General features: G+C 47.2%; 2 protein-coding genes across 2 annotated transcripts; one reads left to right on the top strand and one right to left on the bottom strand.

Moving 5' to 3' along the window:
* Window positions 1-2,308: 2,308 nt before the first annotated feature.
* On the bottom strand, window positions 2,309-4,213 carry LOC120637025. Its single transcript, XM_039908611.1, has one exon. It carries the CDS (start codon window positions 4,211-4,213, stop codon window positions 2,309-2,311), a length of 1,905 nt encoding a protein of 634 aa, XP_039764545.1.
* A 7,355-nt stretch (window positions 4,214-11,568) lies between these two features.
* LOC120637022 lies at window positions 11,569-12,900 on the top strand. Its single transcript, XM_039908606.1, has one exon. The coding sequence runs from the start codon at window positions 11,569-11,571 to the stop codon at window positions 12,898-12,900; it is 1,332 nt and encodes a 443-aa protein (XP_039764540.1).
* The last annotated feature ends 890 nt before the right edge of the window (window positions 12,901-13,790 follow it).

The raw sequence follows: 13,790 nt of genomic DNA, 5'->3' as shown, positions 1-13,790 counted from the left end.
AATAATCTACCAAGAGCAGAAGCAGCCTTGATCAGTCTGCCGCCCAACTGCTCGAAATGCTCATTGAAGTTCCAACGTCCATCCAGCACAAGACCTAGGTACTTCATGTGCCGTCTGACCTCAACCGCTACGCCATGGATGGAGATATGAGCACCTCGAGGTGGACCTTTTCGTGGACCGTGAAAGAGGATAGCCTCAGTCTTCGACGCTGATATTTGTAGGCCCAATGCCCGTATTCGGTTGGCTACCAACTCAGAACCAACACTCGCCAAACGCGCTGCGTCCTCATAAGTATCCCCACTGGCTGTGATGAGGGTGTCATCCGCATAGCAAATGACCCTCATCCCTGGAAGCAGCGGGCCACGCAGAAGCCAGTCAAACCCAATGTTCCACAAGACTGGGCCCAGCACTGAGCCCTGTGGAACACCACTATGAACACCATGCCGGGTTATTCGACCATTGTTTCCCTCCCACGCAACTACTCTGTCCTGGAGGTACGCCTCTAACAGCCTTCTGAGATAGAGGGGCACCCGATGGTATTTAAGAGCTTCCAACAAAGTCTCGAAGGGAAGACTGTTAAAAGCGTTGCGCACGTCGAGCGAAACGGCAAGAACTACCCTTCCTCTCTCTATTTCCTCCGTGGACAGATGTTTTAGAGCCTCTAAGGCATCCAGTGTCGATCGACCTTCCCTAAACCCAAACTGTGCGTCTGAGAGCCCGGGACCCACTGAGTCGATATGCTCATTGAGACGGTTGACAATAATCTTTTCCAGGAGTTTCCCCGTCTCGCTGAGTAAGACTATTGGCCTATACGCCGGAGCAGAGTCCAACGGTCGTCCCTCCTTTCTAATAAGGCACAATTTCCCTTCCTTCCACAGCTTTGGGAACCTTCCGGTGTGTAAGCATTTGTCGAACAATTTCCGCATTCGCTCACCTAGACTTTCGAGAGCTATAAAAACCACCCTTCCCGGAACGCCATCTGGGCCTGGCGCCGTCTTTCTCCTTCGAAGGCGGTTAAGGGCTATGTCCCATTCCTCCTCTGTGATTGGAGGGACGCCCTCTTCGACCACATCATCCCGGTGTGCGGACATTATTGGTGGTGCAAAGCCCCGCGTATCAGGGAACAGCTCTCCCACTAGCCGTATTAACAAGTTTGGCTGCAGGGTTTCTGTGACAGCCGCCCCTTGGGTTCGCAGCTTATTCCGCGCAACTCGATAAGGGCGTCCCCAGGGGTCCTTGTTTAGTCTCTCTAACATCTCTTTGTGTGCAAGCTCTTTCGCCTGGCTAATAGCGACCCGCAGATTATTTTTAGCAACGCGGTACCCCTCATGCAGCATGGCTTCCAGTGCCGGGTTCAAGCCATTTCTTCTGCGACTGCGGACAAAGGCTCTCCGGGCCCGATTGCATGCAATGCGAAGGTCAGCGATTTCGGTAGTCCACCAGTAAACGTGACGCCGCCGCCACCGTCCGCGGGCTCTTGGCATAGATGCTTCACAAACCACAGTTAGGGCATTATGCATGGAGTCTGCAAGCTCGTCCACACTTGTATCGCCGGCAAACCCAGCCGTTGTCCACCGACGCAGAATGGCAGCTTCTTTAGCCAGATCGCGATCAAGGCGGGTTATGCACCAGCGAGGGAATCGACTAGCGATCCGGGGGGCCATTGCCATAGCTGAAGAAGTGGAGACCTCAAAACGGATATAATTATGATCGGCGAGAGTCTCCACTTGCTCCACTCTCCAATTAACTACCCTGTCAGCGACCGAGGCAGTGGCAAACGATAAGTCTACAATCGACCCCCCTTGTTGCCGCACGCAGGTGCTGGCAGTCCCTCGATTCAGGAGAGATAAGTCTTGAGTAAGAGCCCACTCCTGCACAGCTCTGCCCCGTTCGTCTGTTCTAGGACTCCCCCATGCTTGGGACTTCGCGTTAAAATCGCCAAGTACGACTATATTTCCTGCCCGTCGGAAAATAGCCGCTCTGACCGAGTCCAGGTAAATCTCGAACTCTGCCAAACTGCGGTTGGGCGAAAAATATATTCCGACGACAACATAATCCCGCCATTTTGCTACCGCGTATCCAGGCCCTCTCTCTATAGACTCGAGAGGAGGACCAGCGCTATCCCCCAATACAATCGCCACCAGACCTTCCGTGTCCCCAACCCAATGAGGCTGTGAGGGGACGAAATACGGTTCACACACTACCGCTATATCTATCTCCCACTCCGCTATGGACTGCATAAGAAGATCTTGAGCACCCGCGGAGTGGTTAATATTCGTCTGGAGGAAGTTAAAATGCCGTCCCTGGTTCATGACGACATGTTAGCTTCCCCTTCATCCTGATGTAGCCCTTCGCTGGACCGAGCCGATGTGTCCAATGTACCCCTCGTTGGGGGGGGATTGCAGTCCCTTCCCCCCATTATGTGCCCCGACGGAAGGCCTGCGTCCACACACACCGCACAGCGCATAGGGCTTGAGCACTTTGAGGACTTGTGCCCGATGCCGCCACATTGAAAGCACAAGTTGCTACGGTCGACTAGTGAAGGACACAGCGGCCTTGTGTGCCCGATACAGAGACACTTATAACAGCGTAATGGGCGCTGATCGAGAACCTGGACTCTAGCGGAACTCCAACCTACCAAAAGCTTCCCCGCATCGGACATCACTTTTACAACCTCGACAGGACAGTGCACTGTAGTCGCGCCCATTCCTCTGGGGCCAGACTGTATTTCTCCTACCTTAATGCAGCTAACAGGGCAATTTCCAACTCTGGCGATAGCGGCAATGACTTTTTCCCCTGTCACAGTATCATCAAGGTCCATAAGCCTGACGGATGCAGTCTTGGTGGGTCGAACGACAGTGGCCATGCCAGTTAGGGCCGCCCGCAGTCTATTCACTAGCAGCTCCACCTGCTCCGGAGTCTTTTCCTTAGGAAGCTCAAGAAGCCTTGCTCCAGTGGCCGCCCTACGAATTTTTATGCCTTCCCCAATACCAAGCTCCTGTAGGTTTATACTTTGTTCGGCCCGCTCTAGCACCTCAGCGTATGAGATTCCCTTTTTTACGGCATCCGGCTCGAGATTAATAATAATCGCGGCAGTCTTGGGAAGGGTAAACGTCGGAGGGCCCGTAGGTCTGTTAGTGTGGGCAGAAGTAGCCTCAGGGGAAGCATTATTTGAGGAAGAGGAGGCCTTCTTTCCCTTCTTTCCTCTTCTAACAACTGTAGACCAACCCGCTACCTCGTTCACAGCAGGGCGACTTGAACCCGTGGCTGCCTCGGAGTTCTCGGGAGAAGCCGATCGTGCATCGCCATTTCGGTTTTCTGGCACCTTTTTAGACTTCGGAGGAGCTGCTGCCGATCGTGGCGGCGGGGCTTCCGGCCTTCTATTATCCGATGCTAACGGCGGGCGAATCACTCTTTCGGGCAGCAGTCTCTCTTCAATACCAGCGAATCTAGCGTCAAGCATGACACCCACCGATGCAACAATTGAGGCCTTCATCTCCTCAATTATGTCTACATTTAAAGTTGGTGTCGTTGTACGATTAGCCGCCGCCATGCTAGTTTTCATTTCTACAAATTCCCGCCGATGGGCTTTCAGCTCCGCTTTAAGACTATCCACTTCATTGCGGAGGCGAGTATTGTCAAGCCTCAACCGACGGGATTCCTCTGACTCTGTTCTGTTAACAAGCGTATCGACAAAATTTTGCAGCGCCGAAGCCGACTCTTTGAGGCATTTAACGAAGGTGCCTTTCAAATGACCAGATTTAGTAGCAACATGAATAATCGCCGCCGCTCTGCGTCCCGCAGCAGCTCTCAACTCCTCTGAATTAAGATTGCCTGGATCCTCATTATTGGAAGTTTCAGTCTCGAACCATTCCTCAGGGTCCAGCACGGTTACAACTGCCTCTTTTCTATAGACTCTATCCCTAAGTCGTTGATCAAACGCCTGCTCAATGGCCTCTTCCTTAGCATTTCTGAGGTCAGCTCTGGCCTGAGCTATCCCTGTGCCACGCCTAACAGGGGTAGGGTCTCTCGAAACTGACGACGCTCTTGAAGTTGAAACCTCCCTAGAACTCAAGGCGGACGAATCCAACCCGTCCCTGCGGGCGGTCCGTCGGATTGGGCTTCTATTCCTTAAGCTCACCCTCGAAGCAGTTTGGCGAACCATTTTGCGTGCAGACGAAGCTCCTTTTTCGGACGATAACTCGTCACTCATCTCTAAGAGCTGACCTGCCGGGGAAACCTGGCAGGTCAACTCTCAGAGGACAACAACAAACAAACAAAACAACCAAACTATATATAGAAAACAACAAAGAACCAACAAACGAACCAAAACCAAGCAAAAGAAACATGAAATTCAAAAATTCAACCTTATTAATATTCGCCCCTCCTTTCAACCTAACCTAACCTAACCTAACCTAACCTAACCTAACCTAACCTAACCTAACCTAACCTAACCTAACCTAACCTAACCTAACCTAACCTAACCTAACCTAACCTAACCTAACCTAACCTAACCTAACCTAACCTAACCTAACCTAACCTAACCTAACCTAACCTAACCTAACCTAACCTAACCTAACCTAACCTAACCTAACCTAACCTAACCTAACCTAACCTAACCTAACCTAACCTAACCTAACCTAACCTAACCTAACCTAACCTAACCTAACCTAACCTAACCTAACCTAACCTAACCTAACCTAACCTAACCTAACCTAACCTAACCTAACCTAACCTAACCTAACCTAACCTAACCTAACCTAACCTAACCTAACCTAACCTAACCTAACCTAACCTAACCTAACCTAACCTAACCTAACCTAACCTAACCTAACCTAACCTAACCTAACCTAACCTAACCTAACCTAACCTAACCTAACCTAACCTAACCTAACCTAACCTAACCTAACCTAACCTAACCTAACCTAACCTAACCTAACCTAACCTAACCTAACCTAACCTAACCTAACCTAACCTAACCTAACCTAACCTAACCTAACCTAACCTAACCTAACCTAACCTAACCTAACCTAACCTAACCTAACCTAACCTAACCTAACCTAACCTAACCTAACCTAACCTAACCTAACCTAACCTAACCTAACCTAACCTAACCTAACCTAACCTAACCTAACCTAACCTAACCTAACCTAGCCTAACCTAACCTAACCTAACCTAACCTAACCTAACCTAACCTAACCTAACCTAACCTAACCTAACCTAACCTAACCTAACCTAACCTAACCTAACCTAACCTAACCTAACCTAACCTAACCTAACCTAACCTAACCTAACCTAACCTAACCTAACCTAACCTAACCTAACCTAACCTAACCTAACCTAACCTAACCTAACCTAACCTAACCTAACCTAACCTAACCTAACCTAACCTAACCTAACCTAACCTAACCTGACCTAACCTAACCTAACCTAACCTAACCTAACCTAACCTAACCTAACCTAACCTAACCTAACCTAACCTAACCTAACCTAACCTAACCTAACCTAACCTAACCTAACCTAACCTAACCTAACCTAACCTAACCTAACCTAACCTAACCTAACCTAACCTAACCTAACCTAACCTAACCTAACCTAACCTAACCTAACCTAACCTAACCTAACCTAACCTAACCTAACCTAACCTAACCTAACCTAACCTAACCTAACCTAACCTAACCTAACCTAACCTAACCTAACCTAACCTAACCTAACCTAACCTAACCTAACCTAACCTAACCTAACCTAACCTAACCTAACCTAACCTAACCTAACCTAACCTAACCTAACCTAACCTAACCTAACCTAACCTAACCTAACCTAACCTAACCTAACCTAACCTAACCTAACCTAACCTAACCTAACCTAACCTAACCTAACCTAACCTAACCTAACCTAACCTAACCTAACCTAACCTAACCTAACCTAACCTAACCTAACCTAACCTAACCTAACCTAACCTAACCTAACCTAACCTAACCTAACCTAACCTAACCTAACCTAACCTAACCTAACCTAACCTAACCTAACCTAACCTAACCTAACCTAACCTAACCTAACCTAACCTAACCTAACCTAACCTAACCTAACCTAACCTAACCTAACCTAACCTAACCTAACCTAACCTAACCTAACCTAACCTAACCTAACCTAACCTAACCTAACCTAACCTAACCTAACCTAACCTAACCTAACCTAACCTAACCTAACCTAACCTAACCTAACCTAACCTAACCTAACCTAACCTAACCTAACCTAACCTAACCTAACCTAACCTAACCTAACCTAACCTAACCTAACCTAACCTAACCTAACCTAACCTAACCTAACCTAACCTAACCTAACCTAACCTAACCTAACCTAACCTAACCTAACCTAACCTAACCTAACCTAACCTAACCTAACCTAACCTAACCTAACCTAACCTAACCTAACCTAACCTAACCTAACCTAACCTAACCTAACCTAACCTAACCTAACCTAACCTAACCTAACCTAACCTAACCTAACCTAACCTAACCTAACCTAACCTAACCTAACCTAACCTAACCTAACCTAACCTAACCTAACCTAACCTAACCTAACCTAACCTAACCTAACCTAACCTAACCTAACCTAACCTAACCTAACCTAACCTAACCTAACCTAACCTAACCTAACCTAACCTAACCTAACCTAACCTAACCTAACCTAACCTAACCTAACCTAACCTAACCTAACCTGACCTAACCTAACCTAACCTAACCTAACCTAACCTAACCTAACCTAACCTAACCTAACCTAACCTAACCTAACCTAACCTAACCTAACCTAACCTAACCTAACCTAACCTAACCTAACCTAACCTAACCTAACCTAACCTAAGCTAACCTAACCTAACCTAACCTAACCTAACCTAACCTAACCTAACCTAACCTAACCTAACCTAGCCTAACCTAACCTAACCTAACCTAACCTAACCTAACCTAACCTAACCTAACCTAACCTAACCTAACCTAACCTAACCTAACCTAACCTAACCTAACCTAACCTAACCTAACCTAACCTAACCTAACCTAACCTAACCTAACCTAACCTAACCTAACCTAACCTAACCTAACCTAACCTAACCTAACCTAACCTAACCTAACCTAACGTAACCTAACCTAACCTAACCTAACCTAACCTAACCTAACCTAACCTAACCTAACCTAACCTAACCTAACCTAACCTAACCTAACCTAACCTAACCTAACCTAACCTAACCTAACCTAACCTAACCTAACCTAACCTAACCTAACCTAACCTAACCTAACCTAACCTAACCTAACCAAGCATTTTAGTTCTCAATTTCATACTCTCCCACTTTTTAAATTTTCCAAAGCTTGTTTCCTTTGCGTCTCAGTGCCGCCGAATTTTCGAGACCATCCGGGCGACTGTCGCGCGTTTTGCACGCGTTTCACAGGCGTTTTACGTCGATTCTGCACCAAATTCCAAGAGAAAAATTCGGTTTTTTCACCGTAGTTAAAAACCGAACCGAACCGGTTTTTTCCCGTCACTCGGGATCGGTGCGGCTCGTCGATACGCGTCTAACGCGCCGTCGTTCGTCCTGATCGGCTCAGCGGTTCCTGAAATAAACGAGAAAAACAGAATTTTCAGGACCGCCCACCCACCCATTATACATATATATAGCAGTCAGGGTACTTTTTGGACTTAAAATTTTTTATACTTTTAATTGAATGCCCCTTCCTGGAGGTTCCAAAATCTTATAATATTTATCCCGTATCTTAACGCTAACCCACAATAAATAACATTTGTTTTTTGTACCTATGCAAAGCGAAACTTAGACTTGCTCTATGGCGGACATACCCGCTGAGCCCGCCGTCGCCTCAGCGGCGGCTAGGGCTGGCAACGTAACGGCAGGCTCTTCCTGTGAGGAGCCCTTAGCAAGCGAGCTGCCTATCACCCAGAGCAGCCAAGGAATCTCTCAGGTGGTAAACAAAGATGCGAACCCTGCTACAGCGGCTCCGGCGGGACGACGCAATGCGCGCCCACCGCCTCCCCACCTGATGCCCGTTGAACTCCCAGCCACGGCTAACGAGGTCACTGACTTGTCCTCACTGTCCCGCGTAGTCACCCTTTTAACCACTATCACTATTAAAGCAATTAATGAGGGCAAAAGTGTCACCACTACCAACAAAAAACTCATAGTCGCAGCCTCAGCGGAAACACAGAAGGCAATACAAAGGTTCGGGGTGCTCTTCCCCAATCTGGTGTCCCACCACGAACCGGTTGAGACTGAGGGCGAAGACATCCAGGTATCTGTCACTGGCACTGCCCTCCATGGCGGCCTTGACAACTCCAACATAATAGGGGAACTGAGAGGTGAACTCAAATCCTGCGTTGACGAAGTCAAAAAGCTCCGCCGAGTTATCACCTCGGCACCGTCAACTCAACCCCAGACATCTACTAGAACCTACGCATCCGTGATTCGTACCCCACCCACCACCACCAACATCACTGACATCCCCCGCAACAGACCGGCCATCGTCGTGTCCTCCAAGAAAGAAGTTGCCAACTCCACTGAGACTCTGAATGCGTTCCGGTCCCAGGTGTCTTTCCGGGACACGACTTTCTCACCGGCAGATGTCAGGCGGATATCGAATAAGAAGCTCATTGTGGAGTTCGATAACGTGGAACACCGCGACTCTACCCTGGCGAAAATTAACCAACATGACTCACAAATAACTGCCGAACCTTCGAAGAAATTACAACCCATGGTCATCCTGAAGGGAGTATCCGAAACCATACCGCACGATCAACTTGTCAACATAATTATAAACCAAAATGAAACCATTAAAAACTCTATCACCAACGAATCTGACCTGGTCTTCAAGTTCAAGCGTAGTAATAGGAGCAGCCGGTTATATAACGCCATCTTCCTGACGACTCCCGACCTCTGGCGTAAAATAGTTTCCCCGGGCAAAATCAACGTGGACCACCAGAGGGTCCACGTTGAGGACTACATCCCTCTCCTACAATGCTTTAACTGCCTGCAGTTCGGGCACACCCGTAAAAGATGCACCGAGGAAAGGGCTTCCTGCTCGCACTGCGCATCTGATACACACGGATTCAAGGACTGCCCCAACAAATCGGACGTAACCAAGAGCTGCTGCTTTAATTGCAACAAGAGCCGCAGAGGTGACCCCACCGATCACAGCGCCACCTCCCACACATGCCCAATAGTCTCCACTATGACGCACAGGCTAAGGACACGCATAGACTATGGATAGTCCCACATCAGCTCACAGACCCGCCATTCCAACTATTAAAACCTACAAATGCGTACAAGTCAACCTGGGAAGAGGCCGGAATGCGCTCCAGGAACTAGCCGTCTACATCAATAAACAGAGGGTGGATATTGCATTTATATCCGAGCCATACGTGGGCTCTGGCAGGGAGATGAAGAAAATCAACGGCTACATCACATATCAGTTTCCATCTCACACTCACACCAAGGCTGCGATTCTCATAAGAGAAAACTTTACTAGCACCCTCGGTGTCAGTGGGAGCTCAGACTCGAACATGTGCGTAGTCAAAATCAATAACAAAAGCAAAGGCAGCATCTACATAGTGTCCGTTTATCTTGAACCTCGTGTCGACAACCACAACACAATACGGAACCTCGAACACTTCCTACAAGTCACATCAGGATCTAAACACCTAATCTGCGGTGACTTCAACGGATGGCACAGACTCTGGGGTTCCACTAAGACCAACAGAAGGGGTAATCAGATAGCAAACTTCATTACATTTAATAATCTTCACATATGCAACACGGGCTCTCAACCAACATTTGAAACCATCACCCACGGACAATACCGATCATCAATCATCGACTTGACCCTTACAGGTAACATCGACCTATCTAGCATCACTGACTGGGAGGTGGACCCCGCTATAACTCAATGTTCCGAACATAACGCTATTAGATTCACCGTATCATTTGGCAAAAACACAAAGTACTCCAAAAACGTCAAACTGTCTACCTTCAAATATGATACTTCTACCATCAAGTGGGATACTATCAAAGAGAGCTTCGCTGCTGAAATCAGCAATAAAACTAACACTTGCACCGACATTTCTCGCCTTCATAACTCTGAAATTGACAAATACGTCATCGACTTAACAACCGCCATACAAAAAACATGTGACAAGCTCTTGCCGAGATCCCCCGCTTACAAACATCGTGCCCCATGGTGGAACGACAATCTGGAACAAATGAAGAAAGAAGTCATATCCCTACACCATAAACTTATTAAACTCATTCGACGCAAACTACCCTACAACGAAGTCATTGCCCAGCGGGCCACTCTCAAAGAAAAATACGCCGAAGCAATAAAGGCCGCCTCAACGGAAAACTTCAGAGAGTTCTGCAACAAACAAAAGAAGGAAGACGTATTCTCCGTCACTAACAGAATAATCAAAACTCGCCCCCTGACACAGCCTCCCTCCACTCTTAGACAAGATGACGGTACCTTCACCACCAACTCTATAGATACTGCTAATGCTCTTCTAAACAAATTTTATCCCAACGACACTACTGACTCCACGGCTGAGCAAACTCACCTCAGAGAAACCATGCAGGACTCCCCCGATACTCGAGACGAACCCCCTTTTACTTATACCGAAATCTTTCAGTGCCTCAATACTATGAACCATAAAAAGACACCCGGCCCCGACCATCTCACGGCGGACATATGCCTTCAGGTGGTCGAGGCGTTTCCATCGATCTTTACCGACCTCATGAACAGATGTCTCGAGACCGGACACTTTCCCACTTCCTGGAAATTGGCGTACGCTAAAATCATTCCCAAACCTGGCAGGACCGATTACTCAGATCTAGCATCTTTCAGGCCCATTGGCCTAATCAATGTCTTCGGCAAACTACTGGAAAAATTAATTATAAATAGACTCTTGTACCACATGCAATGCACTGACACTTCATGCAATAAAGAGAAAATATTACGAACAAGGAACACGTCATGGTGTCTCTTGATATTAAATCGGCATTCGACCACGCTTGGTGGCCTGCCATATTTAAACGACTCCGACATGTACGATGTCCTAAGAACATCTACAACATACTACTCAACTACATAAAAAACCGAAAAGTGCAGATTAACTTCTCTGACTGTCAAGTCAATAAGACTATGACACAGGGATGCATACAGGGATCTGTGTGTGGCCCCACCCTCTGGAATTTGATACTGGATGAGCTTCTGTATTCTGACCTTCCTGACGGCTGCCATCTGCAAGCCTACGCAGATGATGTCCTCCTCATCACACACGACAAAAACTTAAATGAACTCAGTCACAAAACTAACGCCTGCTTGTCTCTCATAACCAAGTGGGGTGGGTCTGTCAAATTGACATTTGGACCCAACAAAACAAACGCAGTTGGCTTCACCAACAAATCTCTAAAAACCACTATCCAAGTTGACGGACAAATAATCCCTTTCACCAACCAAATCAGATTCTTGGGGGTTATCATAGACCGCAAACTTAAATTCATAAACCATTGCGAATATGTCACAGAAAAAGCCAAAAAAACTATTTAACAAACTCGTTGTGTTTGTCAAACCCACTTGGGGAGCACATCCGGAAAATGTAAAAATTATTTATGAACACGTGATTGAGCCTATCATACATTACGCGGCTGGTATATGGTCAGCCGCACTTAAATATAAACACGTTACAAATAAACTCCTCTCACTTCAAAGACTTTTTGCCATTAAAATCATCCAGGGGTTCCGCACCATCAGTACGGCGACTTCCATCTCTTTAGCTCAACTCACTCCCCTTCCCGCTAAGATTTTGGCGGTGGCTGACATTGAACTCTCCAAACTGCGAGGTTTCTCTAGGTTTCTCCCCTCGGACACGCCATTAGAAAGGCCATCTCCCCCTTCCAACCTTCTTCATCCCGCTCTCAGGACTGGCGTTCGGTTCAGTGAAGTTACTGACCTTACTGAGCTGGATGCTACTTCGCGCTCTGATACCACTGAAATCTACACGGATGGCAGTAAGCATGATGGCAGAGTGGGTGCAGCTTTCATTGTCCTCCAGCCCCACGGGAGCCCCATTATCAAAAGATTTAGACTACACGATTGCTGCTCCGTCTTTCAGGCGGAGATGCTTGCAATCGATGGAGCTTGCGCGTGGGCTATACAAAATAAAATTCCACAAACTCGCATTCTCTCCGATAGCTTGTCTGGGCTCACTGAACTCACAAACCCTAACAGCTGCAACCACTTTGCCGTCAGCATTTTTCGCAGCGTTCACGCTGCCTGGGAAATGGGACTCGTGATCCAGTTTGCCTGGGTTAAAGCGCACGTTGGTATCCCCGGCAACGAGATCGCGGATAGCGCTGCCAAGACTGCCGCTCTCTTGCACAGACGACCCGATTACTTACACACTCCCATCAGCTATATCAAGCATGAGAACTCTCTCCTCACCAAACAGGCTGCACGGGAACTGTACGGGCGATGCACTCACATCCTCGGACTGTTCCCAGATCTACAAAACCTCACCGACTATTTAAAGACGATTAAACCATATTTCGCCATCACTCAGAGCCTCACCAACCACGGTTACCACAAATCATACCTATTCAGATTCAAAATAACAGAAAACGATCTATGTCCCTGTGACAATCAGTCCTCGCAAACTCTGGAGCATCTCATTGTGAAATGCCCCAGATTTGCTTCAACCAGACTTTCGCACTCCATCGCTGCCGGAAACCTCCCGGAACTATTCGAAATCCCTTTTATTATGAGCAGGCCAGAAACTATTAAAACTTATCACAGGCACATCAGCTACATTATAAAACAACTAAAATCATTTAACTCTCTCATTCCGTAAACTCGCAGGGTAGCACTTTATTACCACTAGCATTCACACACACACACACACACAAACACACACACACAACCACTCACAAACACACACACACACACACACACACACACATTATACAATTATATAAGTATATACAATATATCTTCCACCAACTGCTACAACTCCCATACATTCACTTGTTCTCCCACACCCACACTCAACGGTGGACACCAAGGAGTATCCCATTAGCATCGAGGTGTTCACTTGCACAACAGTACACTCGCTGGGGTTTAGTGGGTATTATGGCTTGCCATTGAGTCCCACATACCCTTCCTTGGAAGGGATGCGTAAATGCATTCCCCAGCGCAGAAAAAAAAAAAAAAAAAAAAAAAAACCTAACCTAACCTAACCAGTCGCGTGCCTTCCCCCGCAGCGAACGGTCACAGTTTAAACCGCTCCGTACTAAGAAAATTCACCAAACAAGCAAAAGTGAACCGATTTCAAAAATTTTTGTTGCAAAGTGTGTGTCTCGTTATCTGCACAGTGCCAGTGAAAAGCGTTTTTTCAAAAAGTGAAAACCAAAACAGTTTTTCTAACAAAAACTGCAGAAACAACACGTGCAAAACGGTTTTTAGCGGGTGACGCCGAATTAAGATCGACGAGGTACCAATTTTATGGTACCGCTGGAAGCGCCTTCACTTCCGCTATCTTCCTGTGGAAGTCCCGGATTTTTCCGGTGAGGATCCAGGAAGATACAGCCAAATCAACAAAAACCACGTGGCGGCGTGGTGGCAGTTCCAGGCCACCTACATTGAAACTGAAACCACAACCTGATGCAGCATAAAATTGCGAACCCGGAGACACCTTTCAAGAGAAAATTGGACAACTCCCCGTGAAGAAAATCTGGAAAAACC

The sequence above is a fragment of the Pararge aegeria genome, chromosome 3, assembly GCF_905163445.1.
Source record: "Pararge aegeria chromosome 3, ilParAegt1.1, whole genome shotgun sequence".
NCBI classification, from domain to species: Eukaryota; Metazoa; Arthropoda; class Insecta; order Lepidoptera; family Nymphalidae; genus Pararge; species Pararge aegeria.
This window is presented reverse-complemented; position numbering and strand designations above follow the sequence as displayed.

Bases quoted from the DNA above. Each gene is read 5' to 3' on its own strand.
- LOC120637025 (XM_039908611.1), bottom strand. From the start codon at position 4,213: ATGAGTGACGAGTTATCGTCCGAAAAAGGAGCTTCGTCTGCACGCAAA.
- LOC120637022 (XM_039908606.1), top strand. From the start codon at position 11,569: ATGTCACAGAAAAAGCCAAAAAAACTATTTAACAAACTCGTTGTGTTT.